At 43.5% G+C, this 25,279-nt stretch overlaps 1 protein-coding gene across 1 annotated transcript in view; it reads right to left on the reverse strand.

Moving 5' to 3' along the window:
- Positions 1 to 318: 318 nt before the first annotated feature.
- LOC117223720 (uncharacterized) overlaps positions 319 to 25,279 on the reverse strand; it is a 210,402-nt gene continuing 185,441 nt past the window's right edge. The window contains exons 5-7 of the mRNA XM_033476173.2: positions 22,387 to 22,457; positions 9,567 to 9,842; positions 319 to 6,457 (exon numbers count right to left, since the gene is read on the reverse strand). Of these exons, the coding sequence (XP_033332064.1) occupies positions 6,341 to 6,457; positions 9,567 to 9,842; positions 22,387 to 22,457 (464 nt within the window). The 3' untranslated portion in view covers positions 319 to 6,340. The remainder of the gene's footprint in view (positions 6,458 to 9,566; positions 9,843 to 22,386; positions 22,458 to 25,279) is intronic.

A 25,279-nucleotide genomic window follows, 5' to 3' on the forward strand; every position in this document is an offset into this window, starting at 1 on the left:
ATCTTCGGGAGGGGATGATTCGCACCGAAATTGCTTGCACGCGAATGAAAGCGTTATTTTAATGATTATTTCAACGATAACATTTTTTACTGTCCGAAGCTATAAATAAAACTCGGATAAAATAAATAAACTTGGAGGAACGCACTTTACATTTTGCAGAGAAATATGTATGTATATGTAGAATACAGCAACGGAGGATTCAATAATCCACAACTAGATCCTCAGAAGTCTATTTCATATTTGGCAAATGTGAAATAATAATTTTACGCGGGTTGAAATAATCTTGGGCAGGGTTTCTCGAACAAAATCACATCTCGGTACGTTGTATTGTATTTTAATGGTAGTCATATCGAAGAGTACGCCGCTGCAAGAATCATTCTCCTCGGCATGCTTACGTTCGTAATTACTATAAAATGATTAAAAGCCACGTGTTTTACCATTACGCCCAGCCCCGTCGATAGGGGGTGTAACGCGTCTCTCGAACATCCGGAAATGTAATTAATTGCGCGTTTACTTTCGTCGATGAGAGAAAGCCAATTCGATGCGACGATCGCCCCTAGAAATCGATTGGCCGCTGACTCTTCGAAGCGCAAGAGAGTCGGAAATGCTACCTAAACGTAACAACAGGCGGGGTGGTTGGGCAAAGGGTCGCAGACTGTCGACCAACAACACTGAAATTACCTGGTAATCAGACTTTGACTCGCAGTCTAACAATAATATTGGCACGAAACGAATGCGCGTACACGCACCTGATCAAACGGAACAGCTCTATTGTATATGATCGTCAATCAGTCTGTGTCATTTCGTTGACTCTCTTCCGCTCCCCAACTAACAGATTAAAGATCGTTTACTTCCGTTTTCTTTTCTATCTACACGTAATAACATCGGTAATAATGCTCTGATTATACAAACACGTCGCTACGGTTCTCCTCGTTTCTCCGTCGGGCAGACGAGCGAAGAACGTTTACAATGAAAAAACCATCGTATAGGTACAGTGTTCCATATTACCGCGTCGGACGCTGTCGATCGTGAACAGTATCGCGAACAGAATATCGTTCTACCGGCGTCGTTTCTAATGAGAACGTCCAAGAAAAATTGGCAGCGATATTTCGTTAACTCAAAGTCCCTAGACACGGGACGAATCGACACGCCGCGCGGCACCGTTTCCAATCGCGTCGCGAACCCTTTCGTTTCCTTGAAACCAGCCATCCGCCGCGTTTCGCATGGTTCGATTCGAAACTAGAGAATGCAACGCGTCGATTCGTCGCGTTCGAGAGAGTCGATTACATGCCTCGTTGTAGAAAAGTAACGTTGCGAACGAGCTCGAGCCGCGGTGCTGTCCGGTCATCGAGATTTGCCGCATCGATTTGCAAGAAACAAGCGCCGTTTGGAAATCTCTTTCGATCACCGACAATTTCGACGAGTTCGCGAAGCGTCCATAATTTGCCAGGCACCTGTCGGTTCTTGCCGCGTATGCGTAAAAACACCGTCGATTGCGACGAGAAGGAAAGGGAACGCGTCTCAACGATTCGCGTTGTTATTGTTGAAAGAACGTTCCCGCGGTGGGATCTCGATAAAGTCACTAGACTTCGGGGGATGTTTTCACCCTGATTTCTAGGGACCTTGTTCCAGGAACGATAGCGATCATCGAGAGGCCGTAGATTTCAGAATGGAAAGCGTTCAATTAGGGCGAAACGGGGACAATCGACAGAGTTTCCCCGGAACACTAGGATGCAAGGAGCATCGCGATCACGTCGGGACAGCACCGAAGCTGGAAGAATCAAAGAGCACTGCGTCCTTCGCGCTCTCTTTCATGCGCGTGCTTGTGTGCATCGATTTTGTCCTGCACGCGTGTGTACACCGTAATACGACGAGGGATAAAAAAGCTTTGAATTCGTCGCCGTAAACGTATAAAACTCGATTCGGAACGCCTGCGGGGGACTCCTATCTCTCTCTCTCTCTCACGCATGCATCCGACCGGTCCATTGACCGATCGATCGATCCTTGATCACGGCAAGCTTAGCAACAAGGTATGTCACGATAGACAGTAACGTGTTCGTGTAACAAGATTAAAAAGATTAACAAAACTAACTGGATCCTCGGCCGTATCACCATCGGTATTGTAATCTAGATACTCGAAGGAGAGACGTCTCGATCGCAGACGAGATCCACGAGGACCAGAGATCGATCGATTCGTCCTCGCGCGTTAGATCGGATTTCAGAAATATCTCCGATTCGATCGCGATCGCTAGACGATCGCTGGAAGATCGCTGGAAGATCGCTCGAACGATTCGATTTCCGTTTATTGTGTTTGTTCTCTTTCTCTCCGTGTAATTTTGCCTTTCTCATTGAACAGAGCGGATTTGCCGTCTTTGGTCTGCCGGTGCAGTTCGTCTGCGATTGGTTAATCAACTATGCTTACGAGCCTCGCACGGTTAAACTTTAGTTTGGCACTTGCATCCATGAACGCGAGTCTCCTCCATCTTTTAATTAACAGATTTACACCGTAAACGCTACGCCTCCCCATCCCTCCCCGCCCCGTTCATTATTCATTCACAGACACGTTCCGTCGTTCCACTTTCTCTCCGACCTTTCGCACGTTTCGTTCTCGCTCTCGTCGCGACTCAGTCCACCCACGATTCATTATGTAACTCAGGCCTAGCTTCGTTTATCGTTACGTCGTTTATAGTTTATCGTTTAGACTGTTCCTGCGTTGACTGTCGCACTAGCGTATACGCGATAATATCTCTACGATTGGCACAGGTATACTCCGTATATATGTATTGCGTTGTCTTAAAAAAATCCTCCGAACTATAGTTGAACCAGGAGATTCGCCGATTGTTCAAAGTTCTCCCATCCGCAGTTTCGCATCGTTCAGCTGTTTAGGAACGATGCTTCGGGGATGAACAGCGTTCCGCGACCTTCAACGATCAGCCCTCGCTCGACTATTACCACGTGCTCTGTCCGCGGAACAGCGTGGATTGGTATTACGATTCATTGAAGACAGATGGAGGAACAAATGAAATTATCTTTTCCATTTCTCTTCGATTACTCCGACAGTCTGAAAGGACGAGGAACGCTGCGCGACGGCAGACCCAGCAGAGTTTGAGCAATCAATTAATGTTCGCCTAATTAGATTCAGCACTTCGTTAACGTCGAGGATTACTTAGCGGCGCCGGGAAAGGCCGCGTGAAACGGAAATTATTTCTTTTTGGTCGTGCGGATTCGTTAGCTGCTCTGTCGTAGGTGACGTTCCGCGCCGACTCGTTAATTTCACGGGTTTTTAGGAAATATTAGGTCGGCGCGCACGAAGCCGCGGACACTTGAGCGAATAGTAAAAATCTCGTATCCGTCCGCGGACGTTTCGAGCGCTCCACGGGGCTCGTTTCGTAGACCGGGATCGCCGGAGCGAAATTTCTCGAACCAACGCTGCGCTTTTCTTTCGTTCACCGTGCTTGATTTATGCCGCGTGGTGGACGTTGCAGCGTTATTTTCAGCTTTATGTTCACGCGAGAGAATTACACGGATATCCGCGGTATTCATTCTCGTACGAAACGCAAAATAAACTGGAGAAATGTAGAGTTTTGACGAAATTCTGCTCGGCAGAAACGTAACGCTGGCGGCACGCGGCGAGACTGTAAAAAGAGCAACGTCGTAAACAACAGCATCGGATGAGCAACGGGACAAAAATTTGCAGGTAAATAAAATCCGAGATCTCGTACGCGCCGACCAAATGATTCGCAGCCAAGGATTGCTCGACGAATTTAGCAACAACGACGAAAAATGTGGCGAAAATGGCATTCTCGCTGACACGATGATAATCTTTTAAAGCTTCTTCTTTTCGCAACGATATTTCTGGATAGCTCTCACGGGTCGGAAGAAGTAGTATAAAGAGTGACACGGGGGGGGGGGGGGGGAGAGAGAAGTGTTGCAACTTTGTTGAGCCCGTTCAAAGGTAACACAATGCTCGAATGGGACGCAGAAGCAAAGAACGCTTAATCCCGTTAACCGAGCCGCGAAGTTCGAAAAGGTAACTTCGTGACCTCATTAAAATTAATGATGTCCTCCGTCAGGAGAATCGATGCGGCAGTCAACGCGTTATTAACTGAACCCAGAACACTTAACGCAAGGTTAGTTTTATAAAACTCAATCGCACACATATACTCAACATATACGTATATCCGACAACATCTCTCTTTCTCTCTCTATACATATTATAAATATAATATATTTATATAACATTACACTCCTACCGCAATAAATCTCTCTCTCTCTCTCTCTCTCTCTTTCTTTCTTTCTTTGCAATTCTCTTATCCATTGCCATCTGGTCGTTTCTGTATCTCGCGAGCTCATATCGTCCAACAACACGCCTTACTAGACACTTAATCAAGTAAGGGCAATAATTAGACCGCGGACCTTCGTGCAAACTGAAGATTCCCCTATTCTATCAAACTAGACGAGAACGTACTTTTGCTAAAACGTTACAGTTCTGTTCTTCCAATACACACACATACCGACGAAAGTTAATAAACTTCGCGTATCGTCAACATTCGATAATTTAAAATTAATTTAATTAATTTAATTAATTTAAAATTCGACATTTTACCAAACACACGTCTTATAAAGTTAAAAGTACATATTACAGTGAAGCGCTTTACAGATTGTTTATATCGCAATAATGTTTTACTCGGCGCGTCCGACAATCAAAGAAATAATACTAACAAAAAAAGAAGAAAAACGAAGTATGAGATAAAAGAAATTGTAAAAAGATCCAATGAACACTTTCGTTGACACGATACAAATTTTTGCCTTATGCTAAGAAGATTTACTACAAACAAGCATACGCATCTGCGTAACAAGTTTCATAATTTTCGTCGGCGCGGATATTTCGGCCGCTGATCTTTCCCATACTCGCAGAAGATCCGCGGTCCGGCAATAATGGTAACCATAGCAACGAATGATAATAAAACGTTCGATAATTTATGTATATAATTGTATAATATAGAATCGTCGCGTCCCGACAAACCATTCGACTGTCGCCCAGCAAAGCGATCGTTACCGCTAATTATGTAATTCGAAATTAGACGCGCGACCGTCGCGCGTTCCTTGGCGTGCGCGGACCGCGTCGATAAATTCGTCCGATTTACTCGAGCCAGGCGACCCTAAGCGAATCCTGCCCCTCGCGTTCTATGAACGATGTAATTATGATTTTAGGGCGTTCGGATGACCATGTGGAAACGGCGCGGGAGACCGGCGCGTCCCCTCTGCCGAATTGTTCTCGCCGCCGGATTCCGCGACCGGCGGCGATACCGTAGATCCGCGGAAGATTTCGCACGCGATTCGTTTTCAGCGTCGTTACGTACGGGTAGCATAATTACATCGAACGATTGAGAGTCGCTCGCGCCGCTGATATTGTCCGTAAATTACACGCTGGTCGACAGCAAGCCCCGTTGTTCATTGTACTGTTTTTTCTTTTTTACGCGGCGAATGATCGGGAAATGCACGGCAACAAACTGGACAACAAAGTTGTCAAACAGAACGGTATTCGAGTAGAAACGGTTCGTTAGAGAATTTTGTACAGAGTTCTCGAAGGAAATTGTCGCTGGTGCGCGCACGCTGCCAGCGGAACGTTGCCGAACGTGGCCGAAACTTTGGTTCCGAGGCGGGGAAAAACACGCCGAGAACATTGTTCGAAGTCTAATAAAACACGATCTAAAGCGGTGAGACGAGGGGAGATGGGGGGGAGCAAGAGGACCGTGGAAGAAGAAACGTTTTCGGTTCCCGGTGAATCGGATCCGCTTCTTTTCGATCATTGATTTATCCCGAGGAAACATTTGGGAACGCCGGCAGCGTGCATCGAACTGAACACATGGGTCGAGCTTGTTCGTCGAGAAACGCAATCAATCTAATCAAGACCGCAGGAAGAAGCTCGAGGGTTGGTGGTCAATGGAGCATGAATCAAGACCGTCGTGCAAGTCTTCGGCGTTCCACGTTCGTTTTGTCGAGGTGTGTCCTCTCGCTGCTGTTGCTGCTGCTGCTGCTGCTTGTGCTCTCCTCTTTTGTAGATCCTCTTTGTCGACACGGCTCGCCTTTTGACACACGCTCTTCGCGTGGATCTCCGTTGAAGCGTTTTACTCGGGATCGAAGCGCACGCGTCGAACCTCTCTCCTCTTTTCCTCTCTCTCTCTTTCTTGATCGCTAGCGCTCTCTCTCTCTCTCTCTTTTTATCTATCTATCTATCCGCTTCGTCTCGAAGGCTTTTCCTCTTTTATGGCTCGTGGATGCGGCGGAGCGGGCTAACAGTGGGCCGATTTCGGAATGTTTACGCGACGGTCGGCTGCTACTGTATGGAACATGTCAGCGGATGCGACAAAGCGTGGTCCAGTAGAATAGGAGTGCCCGCAGCCAATTCCGTTCTCGCGTCCCCGCAATCGTCGTCGCAGTCGAAGTAGTTGCTCTGCAAAAAGAGCAAACGTAAATATCCTGCTCAAACTCCGAGACGTTGTACTAAAACGAATTACAGCGAGCAGTCTTTCAAGATCTGCGGAATTGCACGAACTTTCGACGTTTTTAACGCTCAATCGGGTACGACGAAATATCTCGTCGTACGAAACCGAACGTGACTATGTAGCAACGTTTCGAATTTCCACGGTTTAGATTCAAATAACGTTTGATATCGTTTATGAGCTATTACCAATGGCTTATAACAATTCCAGAGAGGTTGAAAAAATATTTGATATATATTATATATTGTTATTGTATATTTTATATATTATATTATTATTACATATATTATATTAATATAAATTATAATTATAATATATTTTAATATATTATAATTATATATAAATATATTATAATTATAATATTAATTTTATATTTATTAAATATATATTACACCCTTGGTATACTACTCGTATAAAAAATGTTATAAACGGTATTAAAATATATTATAATTATAATATATATATTAATATTATATATAATATATAATAATAATATAATATATAAAATATACAATAACAATACATAACATATATCAAATTTTTTTTTTTCAACGTCTCGTTAAATATACTTAAATTCAACTAAGAGACATTGGAAACATTTGATTGATATATTTCCCGAACGTGTCATAAAATATTCTGTCCGAATGCACGAATAGCGAAAGCGATATTTTCTTATTGCTTTCAGCCTGATAATACATCTCTTCGCCGCGAAGAAAATAATTCCCATTGTGAAACGAGTTGAACGAAGGTTAATTCGCCCGATAAACAGTTTAATAAAATGGCAATAAAGTCACTCAACGAAGCTCCATCTTAGCTCGTTGCAAAAAAGGAAGACTTTCCTCTAAGAAATGCGCGAACGAATCTTTTCAAATCTCCGGAGTCCTCGTCGAAAAAATATTCTCGGAATACCTCTCAACGTTTCGCGTTGCAAAGAAAAGCCTCACCGTCTGAAACGAGCTAAGCCTGATAACGTGACTTCGCCAAGGAAAAAAGTGTCCACCGCGAATCCGGTTCTACAAGATCTAATTCCCCGGTTAGCCGGTTAAAAAACGATCTAATCCTGGAAGCTCGGCGTTAGAGATTAGGAAGCTGAAACTGAGAAACGAGCCGTGCACGCGGGACACCGGTTCCCCGTGAATCTGCCATCGGGACAGCGGGATCGTTTCATTAGGAGCCCGAATACCCGGTGTAATCGCGAGCACGCGAAAGCCGAGTGGCCACGCGGCGGCAATTACAAAGATCGCCGGGAACGCGATAAAATTTTTAATTAAATTCGGACACCGGTTTCCATCCCGGCAGCGTCCCGGCTGTTCCATTCTCCTTCCATTACCGTCCCAAAAACGGGAGCACGGCGCCGGGACCGCGCGCGTCCTCGATAAAAACGAGCGCTCGCTGGGAATATTTACGCGTGGCCGAGCGACGGAAAAATGAAAGCTCGCGGGGGCGGAGGAGAGATCGATGGACGCGGCGGCGGTTTCGTTTCGCGGTTATAACCGGTGGCCGGACGATTGCCTCTTAAACAGGGACAGCAACGGGGCGGCCGCTTCGTTCCAGAGATTACAACTGATTCGTTCTAATTGCGCGGGACATGTTACAGCGTATCCGCAAAGTGGATGCAATTATACGTCGCTTGTTCCCGGGATGCGCAGGGGGATCGCCGGGACCACGGCTGGCAATTTGATTCTTTTTTCGATCCTTGTAATTGGACGGGAGGAGCTCGTTCTGCTGGGATTTCGAATCGTTTCCTGGGGATGGAGGAGGTTCTTCTATCCCGGGGAATTGCCGTCCCGGATAAAAATTCCTTAACCCGTTCCTTGACCTGCGCGCGAATAGGGGTTCCCGATGGGAACCGCCTGCGGAGCACTTTCATAGTCACTCGGTAGTTAATTAGTATGTCACGGGCAATCTCGAACAGTCGCTACTTTGTTACGATGATGTTTTCGAAGTGCTGGAGTTTTTGCGGTCGATTTTATTTTGGTTTTTATCGAGCTTGTCGAATACGTGGAAAATATCGAGCTGGCGGGAAGAGTTCGGGAAATTATGCGAATGGAAGGAAGTGGTGAACTGTAGGGCATGGCTGAAAGTCCCATTTTTAGCGTAAACGTACGTAAAATTTAGAAATGGCGTCTCTGTAACGTTTTTTATTTGTAATAGACTAAGGGTGTCGTGGACTGTCGTCATCGCAGGACGCCGAAATCGTCTAGATTTGACGCCAAAATCATTTAGATTAATTGAAAGACATTTTGCTGATTACATACTACCTATTTTTTCAAGAGAGAACATAACAAATAGGTGCAAATATTTGATTTATACATCTTCTAAGTAAGTCATGAAATATTTTGTGGAGACATACGGGGTGTCCCAAAAATGTCTCGCAATCCGAAAGTAGAGGATTCCTGAGATCATTTGAAGCAACTTTTTCCTCAGCGAAAATGCAATCCGCGGCTTCGTTTACCAGTTATTAATGAAAAACAGTGACCAATCAGAGACGAGATCATTTGGCGCGAGACGGCCGAGCCAATGGGCGGAACTGGGCTCCGTGAACTCGTTGGCTGGGCCGCCGCACGCCAGCCGAGCTCGCCTCTTATTGGTCAGAGTTTTTCGTTAATAACTCGTAAACGAAGCCTTGGAGAAAATTTTCGTAAAGGAAGAAGTTGCTTCAAATGACCTCAGGAACCACCCATTTCCAGATTGCCCACAAAACTGGACAATTTGGGAAGAGGAGATACGATTACTCGAGCCTTGCAGCTCGTTTTTTACAGTTGTTGACACTTCGTAACTATAAAAACGAGCCGCAAGGCTCGAACAATCGTATCTCCTCCTCCCAAATTGTCCATTTCTGTGGACAATCTGAGCGTCAACTAGAGAGACATTACTGTATATCAGAATTTTCAGATGTTCGAAAAGTGAAAGAAGGAAGAAAAGGAAAACGTGAACAGAATGGAGTCGAATAGAGTCGAATGGAGTCGAATGGTGTCGAATGGAGCCGAATGGAGCCGAATGGAGTCGAATGGAGGGTATGCCGGGAAACAAGGCAGCAAATCAAGGAACAGGGCTCACCTGGCAGTCGATGCATCGGCAGCTATCAGTCAGCGAACAGGTGAGACCGAGTATCTCGACAGCCTCTTTGTACAGTTCGGCGCTGGATTTTCGTTGCCTCGGCGGCGAGGTCGGCGCACTGACTGTACCCGTGCCCGATGGTCTTCTGCCGCTCTTCAGCCTCGAAGAGGACTCTCGAGACAAGGAGGAGGTCGACGTCGATCCTCTCGGCCGATTGTCACTGGTGAGCAGTGCTCGACCCGCTGGCGATGCGAACAGTTGCAGCATGTCCATATCCTGCGGTCAAGGATGATTATCAGTCATTGAACATTCATGGCAACCGCACTTCTCGCTCGGCGACACGCTGCTGCAGTTTCGGCACTGGTTGAATGTGCCACGATACCAGGAGCTCGCGAAATATCCACGTTTTCACCTGTCTGCTGTTCTGTGGCCCGTGCGCATAGCGTGCGACCATAAGAATTTGCATAGCGATGCGGATAAGTTGGTCGGACCGACTCATTGTCACATATTTCTGGGAAATACCGGACAATTCGGTTCGTTTAATTGTTACGATTTCTTGTTTTACTGTTTAATAGTACTATTACTATTTTAATAAGAAGAGAACGAGACTTTGTAGCTTCATTTTGGGCGAGTTGGACCAATTTATGTTAACCCTTTTTCTAAAAGAATACATGTCTTTGGAAACTGCGTTATGATAAAATGTTTTTAAGCCGATTATATGAAAGGATACAGATAATTAATATAAAAATACAAAAGGGAGAAGAACGTTATTTGCAGAAGTCAATAAAGACTAGGACAAGGTGGCAATTAAAAAAGTTATATCAGTCTAATATACGATTATTCCACTCATACATATATTCATATATAAACGTGTACCTATTTCTATCAATTAAAATTATAACGATACGAATTGAATAACTGATAGTAAAAATTGTTTCAAAATATATTAATGATACCATAAATATATTCATCTTCCTCGTTATATAAAATTCTGAAATAATATCTTCGGTAAACAATCCAGATGAAAATGGAGGACAACATAAATTTATGACGGAACAAAATAAAACAATACCTTTTAAAGAGAGTACATACACAAAATATATCCCACCGCGAATATTCGTAAATCCGGCGAGTTTAAATTTGTACGAAAACGAATCCTACCAATGTATGCGAGTATTAAAGATTTACAAAAAATCATGAATAATCACACGATAAAATCCAAGTTCTGCATACAGTAAATTCTCTCTAATTAATGCTCAGAGACGCAAGCCCTCGAATAATCGTATCTCCCCTTCCGCAATTGTCCATTTTCGTGCGCGATCCGAGCGCGAATTAGAGAGAAATTGCTGTACATCCGAAAGTTATAACTCTTTCTCGTAAATCCTAATGGACTTTAACGCTCGCGAGACATATTCGCCGGTCGCAAAAGTATATTGCAAAGTAGCGTACCGCGGTGGGAAGGACCGCCTCAATATTTAAGAGCCGCGGATCGCAAGAAATAATGTTCGAAGGCCGGCAGGGCCGGCATCGAGGTCCCAGGCCGTTTCTCGTTCTCGCGTGGGAAATTACGCCCGTTTCCGGAACAACCGTCGACGATAATAAACGGCGGTAGTAAGTCAGCTTGAGAGAATGAGATTCTTTGACAATCCGAACCTCCGAGGGAAACGCTGGGTGGCCGAGGGGGCGAAAGAAAGAGGGATGGAGGGCAAGTCGCGCGCGCGGCGTGTGCCCCGGGTCCGCGCAAAGGCCTCGTCACCGTCTCCTTTGAACGTTTCTTTTCCATTTTCTTTTTTCCGCCGCTTTCGAGAAAAAGAGGCTGACTTTTTGGCGTGGCTCATCGCGGCGTCGTTAGAAAATCCGTTTCGCCGGGGGCGTGTTCGCGGTGGAAACTCTCTCAAAGAGGATCTCTCTCCTCTTTCTCTCTTTCTCTCTCTCTCTCTCTCTTCCTCCGATGCGGAACGAATGAGACAGCAGAATCGGACGAGGTGCTCGCGAGATACGTCTTGCCTCGTTAAGAGAATAATGCCTTTCCTTTTCGTGCAACGAGTTCCACCCTCCACCCTCCTGGCCGGCTAACGAGTGCCAACGATGCAGAAACGCGGAAACGACCGCGAACACCTTCGGCGCTGGCTAATCGAATCTATCTGGCGATTGCCGATTACGTGGATCACTGAAATACTAATCTAACGCGACGATACTCCATGTACGATCGGGGGAGATGCGAAGGGAACATCATTTTTTTGAATACTATTTACAAAAATACTGAAAGACCGTTTTGCTTCTAATTAGTGCCATTGGAAATGTCAATTGTTTGACTTTCAATGTACGCGGTACCATTAATGCTAAAGGCTGGGACATAGAAATGTCACGTGACATTCACATGTCTTAAGTATAAAACATTTTCAGTATGAAATTTATACGCAGTCGATTGAAGATTTTATACTTTGATTGTGCAGAATTTTAAGTACACAATAGAATTTTATTTTCTGCGCTATTGATTTGAAAATGAAATTATGTATTAGATCAATTTTAGAAGGGCGAAGTTAAATACGACATATTTTCAATATAAAATTTATACGTAATCGATCGAACATAAATTTGTACTTTGATTGCGCAGAATCTTGAGTCCAATAGAATTTCATTTTCTGCGCTATTGATTTGGAAATGAAATTATGTATTAGATCAATTTTAGAAGGGCGAAGTTAAATATGACATATTTTCAATATAAAATTTATACGTAATCGATCGAACATAAATTTGTACTTTGATTGCGCAGAATCTTCAGTCCAATAGAATTTCATTTTCTGCGCTATTGATATGAAAACGAAATTATGTCTTAGATCAATTTTAGAAGAACGAAGTTAAGTATGATACATTTACAATATAAAATTTATACGTAATCGATCGAACATAAATCTATACTTTGATTGCGCAGAATCTTGAGCCCAATAGAATTTCATTTTCTGCGCAATTGATTTGCAAAAGGCAATTATAAGTTCATTGTGCAGGATTCTAGATTGCTTTCTACATATCCGAACGAACGTGAACGCAGATCTTCATTGCACGGTAATACGAATCTAAGTGAAAACAGAATTTCATTTGCCGCATTAACGGTTTCAATTGCTCGGGGAACCATGTATATAAAACGTCCGCGTTCGTGGAAGTTTTAATCGCGGGAAAATCGTGCGCGGAAGAGCGGATTCTTTAGGAAGGAAAATATATATATATATTTAAAATTGAGGCTTAGAGATTTTCAGATAAACTCGCGGCACGCGATGTGGGTCGAGCAATGATGTTCGTCCATTGAGACGTCATTAACAGTTTTAGATAGAGGACCGCGCGGGTGTATGTAATCATTACTGGACTGCGTAGTCGACGAGTTCATAATGAGCGCGAGCAACTAAAATATACCGAAACGAAGCCGCGTCAAGTATGAGCGAGCATTACGTTTCAAAATTATTGTAACTGCGGATTTCGTCCCGCGATTGCGTCCCACGATTCAGCGAGTCCGCGATTCGCCGGGCGACTCGGCGAAGCGTTTCCCGCTTTGACGAAACGTTTTCGCCGTTCGCCGAAAAATATCAAAGTCTCGCACGGATTTATTTCGCCGGACTTCGTTCGACCCGTTGTCGACACGCGCACCAAATCCGCAAAAATAGCGCGCACCGTCGAAGGTGAATCGTTCGAAATAAGCTGGTACCTCCGCTCCCCGAGATCGCGAAGGGACGCGACAGAAAGTCCCGAGGTGTCCCGTGCACTCGCGCGTGCCTGCGCTCATGCATTATTTAGCTAATATCGTCTGAGAGGTTCCGCGAGCTAGAAATGGAGGCTGGAAATAGGCTGGAATTCGAGGCGGGGGTTCGATAGAAGCGTTCTAAATACAGAAATCTCGGGGAAACATCTCGCGTCCCCGTCTCCGAGCGGCGTCTCCGGGCGGCACGACGTTGATTAAATTTCGCGTGGACAGGAAGCAGCGTGCTTAATTATCGGGGTCGGATCATTAAAAGCTTGGCCCCGGTGGCCGTGGTGAACGTGGAACAAACGATCGCGGTTAACGCTATTAGAATGCGAACCTGAACGCCGACGGGAACGCGCGAGGATCGTTTCCCTGGAAGAAAATAATTGGAACGATCCCGGTTCACGCACGGGGAAGCTTTCCGCGGAGGCTTTGCTTTACGATCATTTGGCGACTCGTTAGACAGCTCCGGTGACACGTGAGAACGCGTTAAGCCGGTTCTTACGTGTCCTGGACAGGGCACAGCAATGATAGCGAAACTGCTGTCCGATCGCACGTTACGAGTTGTAAGAATTGTACGAAGAAGAGACAAATAAATAAGGACAGTCAGATGATTCGGTAACTAATATTTAATAACAATTTTTCAGAGATAAAAAAAACCACCAATTACTACGTTACAAAATACAGAATTCGAAAACTAATATAAAAATAATTATATAATATAGTTATATATATATATATATATATATATATATATATATATATATATTTATATATATAATAATATATATAATATAATATATTATGTAATATAAAAATGCAATGCTCTTGACAAATATGATTTTCTACGAAAATCTATTACAATTAAAATTTATAATGAAATACCAGTCGGTTCATGAGTTCGTGCGGTTTTAATTTTCATTTAAATCTTAATAGAATTTAAATTATTAAATTTAAATAATATCTCGTACGTAATTCGATAGCTTTGGTTTTTCCCTGTTACGCGATCGCTTCAATTTAATCTCTTCGTGTGAATAATAAAGTGACTAATTTGTTGAAAATTAATCGTAGAGAGTTAAGTTAACAAGAACGAACATCGCTGACATGTTTCGCTGCGCGATTAGATTCGTAATAAAAATAGCTGCGTAACTGATAAAATAAAAGAATAAAAAAAATATCTGTCTCTGCTCGCTCGGCGAATCGAGTTCTAGTAATTACAATCTCGCGATCCTTTGACGGTCGCGCGATTCCATCTCGCGCTCGACAAAGGACAAATTGAGGAACAATATTTGCTAGAATATTTAGCGACGGGAAAGGAGAGGCCGAGATATTCCGTAGGAATATCGCGGACGTGCCCGCGGAAAATTTTGCAATCAGGCCGAACTGCGCCAGCTTTTCATTAATTCAAAAAACAATTAATCCACTCGATACGCGCGTTAATTATTCCTGGCTCGATGCTACATTATTAAACACCCATTTGCGCTGGATAACTCTCGCGGACCCGTTTCGATTCGTCCACGCCGGCGGTGTTTTCATTAAGAGGCTGTTCTGATTTCGAACAGTGGAACAAATTTATTTCTATTCCGGCGTATTCTTTCGTTACGTGGCTACACGGTGGTGTGTGTGTGTGCGCGAGGTGACCTGTTTCAGTTCGCGGAAATAACGAAGTTATAGATATTTCAATCGGAAGGAATATGAATCGTGATTTTTTCGGAATATTATATTCCGACATGATACCTCAAAATCCTGCTGCCTGAAAGACTATAAATTTTGTGTCGATCTGCAGTATATTTACCGCTATAGCACGAACTACAATTTTTGACAAATCTTGATTTTTTTTCAATTTTTTGATTCGCGAGAAGCGGAAAAAGCCCGCAAAATCAAAAGTCGAGGTTCAAAAAGCCTCCCCTTTTGAAAACTACGAGATATTTTATTTGTACTATTTCACACAAATGTGACGTTCATATTAATGAAGAAATTATTCCATTTTTTCGTATCAAATTACCAGAGTGGCATGCATTTTTTGTTGTTGGTAAGACACTATTCTTTTTAACAAACGATCTAATTCAAAGGAATAGAGCTCGCACAATTTTTAATATCATCTCTTCAAAAAAATATATATATCGTATTATTAAAAACAGTAAAAAATACGTCTGCAGAAGATCGATACAGAACAGTCATATGATTCCTGGATAAAAATGAATCTCAGCCAGTAAAACCCTTTCCTTTTCAGAATCGATCTAACTCGGGGGCAACCCGTACAATTTCGACAATTTCGATTCGAGAAAAGTACACTACACGCCTCGGCTAATAATAAAAACGTGAGCAAAAGATCGACACAGAGGAGTCAGCCGATTCCTTTAAAAAAATCGAGAACGTTCCCTTGAATCCGGGCTCGGCTTTAGCGATCGCAGAGTACGTCAAGTGCCGGTATCAAACGGTCGAATGGAAGCACGGGAATCGACGTGAAGCTCTCTGAAAGCGGCAGCATCCAGCTATTGGCCACCGGTAAACGTCTACGGAAAACGGGATGCGCTTTTGCCCGGGCGTTTCGTTACCCGAAACCCGTAGCCGAGAACCCTTCGGCGGCGGAGCTTAACGCGCGCTCAAACGGTCCACACCGAAAAGCAGCCGAAGAATGGCCGCCGGAACTCGACACCGATTCAATGGATCCGAGCCAGCCAACCGGAACTTCAATCGTTACACCTGTTCGTTAAGTACCTTCGAGTAATCTCGCGGATTCCCGTCGATTCAGAGACGAGCCGGATCATTAACGGCGCTACATCTTTCGCTCGGGACGAAAGCTGCCAGCCGGCCCGTTTGACTTTTCCGAGCGTTCCGCTAATTTTCCTCCCGCGGAGTGTCAGAAGCTATCCCCTCGGACAGCGAGGAGGAGTTTGATTGGACCTCGTTCCGGACCGGGAGTGCCGGTCGTCCTTAAATTATTTCCAGGCCCGTACAATCAGGTGCCGAAGGTTGCCCGGCACGAAAGTATATTTGACGGTTAAACAAAGTTTCCCCGCGGCTCTTTTTTACTCGTTGAAAAACGACGGAACACTTCGCTCCTGGGCCCGCGCCGAGAGTTAATATTTGGTCTGTCCGGTCAAAGTTTAAGTCGCCGGGCCACGAAGTTTTTCCTGTTGATTAAGGTTTCATAAGCCTCTGGCCACCACGTTTCTATCGTGTTTCCGGATAAACCGGGCAGCACGGCAGCTCGGACAATCGTTTGTTTGTATGAAATCCAATCGTTTCGGCTCGGAAGGATACGATTTGTTCTGTCACGAACTGACTTGTCAATTTCAATCTAAAATCGACGGAAATTTCAATGCGCCTATTACGGAACGCTTTTCAGGGCGTACAAAATTATCATCGATTTGATTACTATTTAAAGCGTTAATGTTCGTTGTTTGTACTACCGTGAATTAAAATAGAGCCAGACTGTGGATGCAGCTAAATAAATACGTGAAGATCGAGTGAATTTATAAGGAACAATGTTAAAATATAGGTAGAATCTTTGCATTCATTTTCATATGCTTCATCTATTTTTTATTGTATTATTTGTGCTATTGTTTCAAGAAGGAGTCACAATCGAGGCGGTGTTCAATAATAGGATATTTAACATAATAGAACGCGATATAATAGAATAATATATATAATTATATATAATATTACACATATAAATTATATATATATATATATATATATATAATTAAAATATAATAAAAATTAAAATATAATACTATTTAAAGCGTTACTGTTCATTGTTTGTACTACCGTGAATTAAAACAGAGCCAGACTGTGGAAGCAGCTAAACACATGAAGATCGAGTGAATTTATAAGGAACAATGTTAAAATATAGATAGAATCTTTGTATCCATTTTCAAATGCTCTATCTATTTTTTATTGTATTATTTGTGCTATTGTTTCGAAAAGGGGTCACAATCGAGGCGGTGTTCAATAATAGGATATTTAACATAATAGAACGCGATATAATAGAACAATATATATAATTATATATAATAATATTACACATATAAATTATGTTAATAATTCATACAATAATTTAACTTAATACAATAGAATAATAGAACGCGAATCCTTTAGAAAAGACCGCAAGAAGACTGCTTTCAATCTTTTCATTTTTAATTCTGTTTCGCGGCCACAGATCCTCGAATTCCGCCACAGAGACGGAAAGGGAGATCGAAAAATTTGTTCTCGTAAAACGAGGACGCCCTTTATCCACGAAGGGACAGTATTCGATCCATTGTAAGTAAGGACGAGTCCGGACGAGCCGTTCGTCCCGAGGATCTCTCGTGGCAGACAAAAGGAGGGTACGGAAAACGGCGAAGAGATCAAATGCCGGTAGATAACAAGTCGAAACCCGATTCGATGTATCGGGTGCGGCGGCCGGACAGAGTCCGCTCCCCTGGGAGACGTATCCTGTTCCCGTATTTCCAGGAGCAGGCGAACTTTCCTTCGCGCGCGCGCTGATAAATAGCTCGAACGGAAGAAGAGGCGAAGTTAACGGCGACCTTTTTTCCCCCCTCGAAAATTCCGTCGTCGGTTAGCAGGCGTGGCCCGTCGGTGCACCGGGCCCCGCGGGACTCGGGCGAAAATGTCCTCTGTTGCGTCTCGGCCGCGAATTAAAACCTTTCGGGAACGTTTCTCGCTCGAATAGTCATCGCCGGCGTCGCTGAGGGACGCTCGTTATTGCTGCAGATTCGACGATTGGACGCGCGCTACTCGATTTTCACCGGGAAGCGTTCCTCGCGCGGGCGGCGTTCTGTAACGAGCTCGTTTATTGAAGTTACCGCGAGCACGTCGCTCGACTATTTTCCGCGGAAGTTCCCTAGCCGGGGACATTTTCGAAGCGACGCGAAGTTTCCACGCCGCGGATACCGGATAGCCGAAGTTTCTTTGCGCACACTCTTACGGTTTTGTACACAGTGCTCGCTGATTGGATCGCTTTTCTCCGGAGACGGGGCTCGGATGTCGCGAAGAGCCGGCAGGAAGTTGCTCGAACGAAATGGTAAATGTGCACGCGATATTGGGAGCGTTTATTAAATCGGCCGAGTGTCAACTGTGCTTCTAGTTGCCGCGTTCTTCGGCTGGCTGCCTTTGTATTTTATTATTTCACACGGAGGAGAAAGGAGCCCGATTGTAGCCGGCCAGTCCAACGAGTCCTCGGAAGAGACACGATTTTTTTTTGTACTTATTTACTCACTGAGAACTGAACGAGGAGAGGCTTTAACGAGAACGACGATATCGAGTGAAGGATTTTTTATTCAAAGAGGAATGACCCGACAATGGTCAGTCGCGTCGATGAATTTCATGGTGACGTGTAACACCTCGATTTGCTTTTAATGAATTGTGAAACTGAGGTGGAATGTGGAGGAACTTTAGCAGTATCATAATTTAGAACCAAATGATTTTTATTCACATCGATCCAAGTAGAATGATCCTACTACTAATCAGATATTGACAAATCTCAAGCTTGTGCGTTTCCCACAATTCTTTGCTTTCGATTAATTACAAAATTAAGCGAAAGAGAAACTATAGCAGTGCGTCAATTTAGAGGAAATCAGTTTTTATTCACATCGATCCAAGTAGAATGATGCTACTACTAATCAGATATTGACAAATCTCAAGCTTGTGCGTTTCCCACAATTCTTTGCTTTCGATTAATTACAAAATTAAGCGAAAGAGAAACTATAGCAGTGCGTCGATTTAGAGGAAATCAGTTTTTATTCACATCGATCCAAGTAGAATGATGCTACTACTAATCAGATATTGACAAATCTCAAGCTTGTGCGTTTCCCACAATTCTTTGCTTTCGATTAATTACAGAATTAAGCGAAAGAGAAACTATAGCAGTGCGTCGATTTAGAGGAAATCAGTTTTTATTCACATCGATCCAAGTAGAATGATGCTACTACTAATCAGATATTGACAAATCTCAAGCTTGTGCGTTTCCCACAATCCTTTACTTTCGATTAATTACAGAATTAAGCGAAAGAGAAACTATAGCAGTGCGTCGATTTAGAGGAAATCAGTTTTTATTCACATCGATCCAAGTAGAATGATGCTACTACTAATCAGATATTGACAAATCTCAAGCTTGTGCGTTTCCCACAATCCTTTACTTTCAATTAATTACAAAATTAAGCGAAAGAGAAACTATAGCAATGCGTCGATTTAAAGGAAAACAGTTTTCATCCACGCCGTTCCAAGTAGAAAGATCCCGCAATGATCGGCCGCCTTGCCTTGCAACCTTAAGCTTGCGTTTTCTCCACGCTTCCACGCTTCCAACGAATAACAAGCTGTGTCAGTTCACTAAATAAAAGCTGAATTTTTTTTCTTCGATTCGTATAATTCTAGCAGACGCGGCATTCGTCGGAATATATTTTTGACACGGTCGAACGACCATCCGCATTCCAGTTATCGCTTGTTGTCGATGCCGGTGCAGCACGGGAATCACTGTGGCCCAGTGTGCAGACCGATTAAAGCCTGTTAACTCTCGCGAAGAGTCCACGGAAATCCGCAAACGGTGGCTCGATAATCGTGCTCAAACATCGAAGCAAGCGGCGGCCTCGGCCGCCGCGAATAAATAAGCTCGCCAAGCCGGCCGGCTGGCCGTCGCCGGTGTTAATTCGGCGGGCAACTTGTTTCTGCAAGTAAAATATTTTTATAAGCCCCGCGGCCGCCCCCGTAATTGCTGCGGAATGAATTTATCCGTGGACAGAGAAGTCTCTACGGACGAAATCTAAACCGGTTCCCTGGCACACGTCGCGTCCTGGTAAACACTTTATCGTGCCCACCTAATTACCCTGAACTGCGACTGATTGATCGATTCAATTCTCCACAGCGAGATACCGGAAATTCAATGTCTATGTCACCACGAAATCGAGATTCCTGCAAATTACATTCGGCCTTGTGTACCTGGCACACGGAACATTATATACGCGCGACTGTACACACACACGCACACGGAGAACGCGGTCGTGGTCCGTTCGCAGCCGATACACGATCGTAATAACGATTAAAAAGGATCTTTACGGGATTTCAGAAAATTTTTAGAAGAGATTCTTCTTCGCGATAGAACTGGACTGCGGATTTTATACAGTTATGAGGAAAATCAGTTTGCATAGTTTGAGACATTGAACAGATAAAAAGCGTCAAATAATGTCGATACGCTACTTTCGATCTACTAAAATTGTTAAAGAAAGAACGCAGCTTCCAAGTTACTCCTATTAATTTGTAACAGATGCAGGAAGTTGTTATTTTGCATAAAGGTCCACGGTAAATTATTTAGCGGCTCACTTTCTTAGCTAGAAATTATAATCTTGCTTTTAATTCTTGCTTTCTTCTTTGCGATGAAAAGTAAAGGTTATAGAGAAGTAGATAGGGTTAACCGTGGTCAGACATTTCACAACCATTGCCCGTTTTCTACGATTGTAGTCTACGTGTAAGATCACGCGATTCTCGGTTGCAGTATAATTTTAGAAACGCCTTCGATGTAATTTGCCCACGTCTGACCATGGTCGGATGATTCTACTGGCACCGAGTATTGTCTGGGACATGCACTGTCCCACCAATGGTAATTTCCTTTAGGTTCCGTCTGACCAGATCGAACCTATACCACTGTAGATTTTAGGAAGTCCAACGTAGTAAGTAGAATTAGCCGATCGTGGCCAGGCAGACGAATCGATGTACACGAAACAACGTATTCTACATCCTGTGCTCACGTTTACACATTCAAAGATTACTTCTTTCGCTACTGTAATACATCACTCAATAAGTCTCCGGTCTGACACATATATGTCAACACTGTTGACAAACCCGTCAACACAACACACACAAAAATTTGAGTATGTGTGAATTGCTTTCGAAGTGGGTGCCGCGTTTGCTCACACCGGATCAAAAACAACAACGTGTCGACGATTCGGAGCGCGGTTAAGCGATGGTTAAATTGAACGAATTACGCTTCGAATTGCTTCCCCACCCACCGTACTTTTTGCAGACATTAAAAAGACGCTCCAGGGAAAGAAATTTGGCGGAAATGCTGAAGCGCAATTCCCGAAACGGAGGCCTGTTTTGTGAACAAAGACAAATCGTTCTACAAAAAAGGCGTCGAAAAGTTAGAGGAGCGTTGGAATGAATGTATCACTCTTGAAGAAGAGTATGTTGACGAATAAAGTCGAATTTCTAAAAAAAAGAATTTGTTTTTCTTAGCTAGACCGGAGACTTATTGAGTGATATGTTAACGATCCTTGCTACGAGTTCACCTTCGAATGAATAATTGATAGTTCACCGAGACCTGCATAAAAATATCGTTGTTTCTCATAGCGATGCGAAATTTCTGGTCGAATCTCCGCGTCCCGAAACGTCTGCCAATTATTGTCGCATGTTTTCGCACAAGCTCGTCGCTATCATAACAGTAATTTATTAATTTAGCTAGACCGGAGATTTAATGAGTGATGTGTTAACGATTCTTGCTACGAGTTCAACTTCGAATGAATAATTGGTGGTTCACCGAGACCCGAATAAAAATATCGCTGTCTCTCGTAGCGATGCGAAATTTCTGGTCGAATCTCCGCGTCCCGAAACGTGTGTCAATTATTGTCGCATACTTTCGCAGGCCCGTCGCTATCATTACAGTAATTTACCGTGAAAATGAACGCGCGGAGGGCAAAAATGGGCCGGCGTTCCATTAGGTCACAGTTAATTACGCCGGAGCGTAAAAAGCCGGCCCTCCGAAAAACCGGAACCAGGCGCGCAGCGGTCGGGGAACGCGATTACGCTTTTTCATTGTCAGAAATTCGGCCGGCTAATACCTGCGCCGGTCGAATTCCCGAACCGTACGTAGCCCGACCCCGCTTCGATATTAATTTGGAATCAGTGAACGCGCGTCTACGTGCCGCGCAATCCTCGTTAATCAACTTAAAAGCACCGCGTACACGCGCTGGGTAACGCAATCCGCAATAATAGTTGCGTCTAATTGGCCCCTCTTCTGACCCCGTCGCCCCCCCTCGCCCCGCTGCTCCGCTCGTCAGGCGCCCACTGTGCGTTCTGAATCGTACTCACCGGCAAGGATTCGGGCGTGTGGTCCAGCACGTATATGTTGTTCGTGTACCCATATAGCATCGTGTCCAGATCTGAAATCCAAGGAGCGAGCAGAACATTAAATTGGATCCAAGCGTTGGCAATGGGACCGAATACTAACGCCGCGGCGCCCTGTGCATAGTTAGCCGGCCGCGCTACTTCAGTGCTCCAATTACGCTCGCGCTATCTCGCCTCGTCTTATCAGCCCCCCCTCCCCCATACTCTGTGTCTTCGATACCGGACGAGCGGGCAAATTGAACCGCGCCATCGTAAAACCGAAATCGCTCAACCGATTTTACGGCTGCCGTCGTTACAGTTTCTTCCGGGTAGGGAAGCCGGGCATTAGTCGGACAATTTAGTCACGTGTGATTTATCGCGAGAGCTCGGCGCTGGATGATAAGGACGAGGCAGCGGGAGATTGAAAATAAATGTACGCGCGAAGTGGAAAGGTCGAGCAACGGTCGGACACCGTACAGTAATGTCTCCCCGATTGACGCCCAGGATTGTCCACAAAAATGGAGAATTTTGGAAAAGGAGATACGATTGTTCGAGCCTTGCGGCCCGTTTTTATCGTTGTTGGCAATCGGTAATTATAAAAACGAGTTGCAAGGCTCGAATAATCGTATCTCCTCTTCGCAAATTGTCCATTTTTCTGCACAATCTGATCCTTACCGTCGGTAAGGGAGACATTACTGTATAAAATAGTATTTTTGTGATACATGTTTTTCTCGATCGAATCTTTTCGTTTCTATCTTTGGGATAACAATTTTTAAAAGTTCTGTTATTGTTCGCTGATTGAGAATAAGTTAAAGTATTCATGAGGTAGACAGAATATTTATTCTATCTTCTATTCTATATTCTATTCTATATTCTTCTATTATATTCTATTCTATTCTACATTCTACATTCTTTTATTCTATTCTATTCTATATTCTATCTTCTATCTCAATGTACTTATGAAATACGTGTTCCGTTTATTTTCTCTCTATTGTATGTTAGACGAATGTTAAAGCAACAACGTTGTTCATCCGGTGTATTGTTTGTTGCATAGAAATTGTAGACAGACCCCGAAGTAACACAGATTTTGCCTAATTAAGCATCTTGTCCTCTTTCCGAACAAATTCATTCCACTACCATACAGTGTACAATATGTAATCAGTGCAGCCCTTCGATTCGACTTAACAATGTCTCAACGATGTTATCGATATATAATATCGTTTAGATATCGATAGGACATTGATACACCGACGACATCGCCGAGATAACATAATATCAATAATATTACCGATAATCGATAGTCGCACCTGTAATCTAGTTACGTCTGGTAGCTCGAGACGATTGTCGACGTTCAGGTGTATATAACCGCGGGTCCATTCGGACCCTGCGTCCGTCCGACGGAGGTTAAGAAATTAAATGTTCATCACGTGTTCGATGGAATATTGGAACGGAACGATGGAGGCTCGAAAATGGCGGGAATTCGATTTGTCGACTAATTTGCAGTTAATCATCGAGCACCCTAACTTTTGCTAAAGCAATTTTTTCCCTGAAGTCTGTAACGAACTTCCCGGCAAAGGACGATCGTGGAAAAAATTATCGATGGGAGAAACGCAATTACTGGGGGCGTGCAGTCTTCGGCGGAAGTTTGTCGCGCGAAAAGATTCACCCGCGTCCTCGGACATCGAATAGGAAAGTTCCCGGGTGGTTTCTCTGTGTTCCCCCAAAAACGAGAGGGTGTAATCTCGTAAAATTCCGAACTTATCAACGCATTCTGTCCCCGGCTTTCAAAGTTCCACGGACGTGAATGAACCTTGGAAATCATTTCCGAGCACGGTAATTTCATTGAGATTGCCGGTGCACGCAGAACGATTTCAGGTGCTCGACGTTCGACCGTAAAAAGACGAACGCACGAAAAAGCTCGATCGAAATGCTTGTAGAACGGAGATCTCACGTTTCATCACAAGTATTTCAGTCGGATTTCTGACAATCAAACAGTTTCATGCAAATTCCCGTTTTCACCGTTCGGACACCTTTTAACATGCAATAACATTCTCGAAACTCGACTGGATGATTTGAATTCTTTTTTTGGGCGATCGAGAGTCTACTAGACTTCTCGTTTTCACAAGTTCTTTTCTAAAAGTCTGGAGATGGAAAAGATTTCTTACGCCAACTGGAAAATTCCTTCTGTTGAACGTGGAATAACCCGTTGTTAATATACCCATTTATTCGCATTTTGTACACTTGCATGTACCATTAATCGTGTCTGAATTTCAGCAGTTTTTTTTATTGTTCTGTGTGATAGACAAAAAGTAATACAAAGTTTAAAGTATTAAAATAAAGTGATATAAAGTAATACAAAGCTTAAAGTATTCAAATAGAGTGATATAAAGTAATACGAAGCTTAAAATATTCAAATAAAGTGATACAAAGTAATACAAAGTTTAAAGTATTAAAATAAAGTGCTGCAAAGTATTACAAATATGCGAACATATTTCGAGTTAAATACTTATACCGTGTAAAAGTTCCTAGCCACAGCAAAATTAAAGAAAAGTATTTTAGTCTCATTGTCTACTAAATTACCATCTAAAAAAAGATATAATTAATTCAATCCAGTTTCAAAAAGTTGCTGCATTCTAAGAGGCGTTCGGTACCGTAGCTGCTAAAAACAACAAAATATTTTCGCCGTGTAATATTAACCGTGCGAACTTCTCAAAGAGCCACAGCTGAACGAATAAAATCGCAAGAACATTTCCGATTCGAGAAAGCTACGAACCCGCAAAGTCGTTCGCGAATTCCCTTAAAAACGTGTCGGTAAAGATCAAGTAGCTCGATCGGAGAGGGGCCCCGATTAAAATCCGCGTGGAAACGGGGCCGAGTC

The sequence above is a fragment of the Megalopta genalis genome, chromosome 4 (genome assembly GCF_051020955.1).
Source record: "Megalopta genalis isolate 19385.01 chromosome 4, iyMegGena1_principal, whole genome shotgun sequence".
NCBI lineage: Eukaryota > Metazoa > Arthropoda > Insecta > Hymenoptera > Halictidae > Megalopta > Megalopta genalis.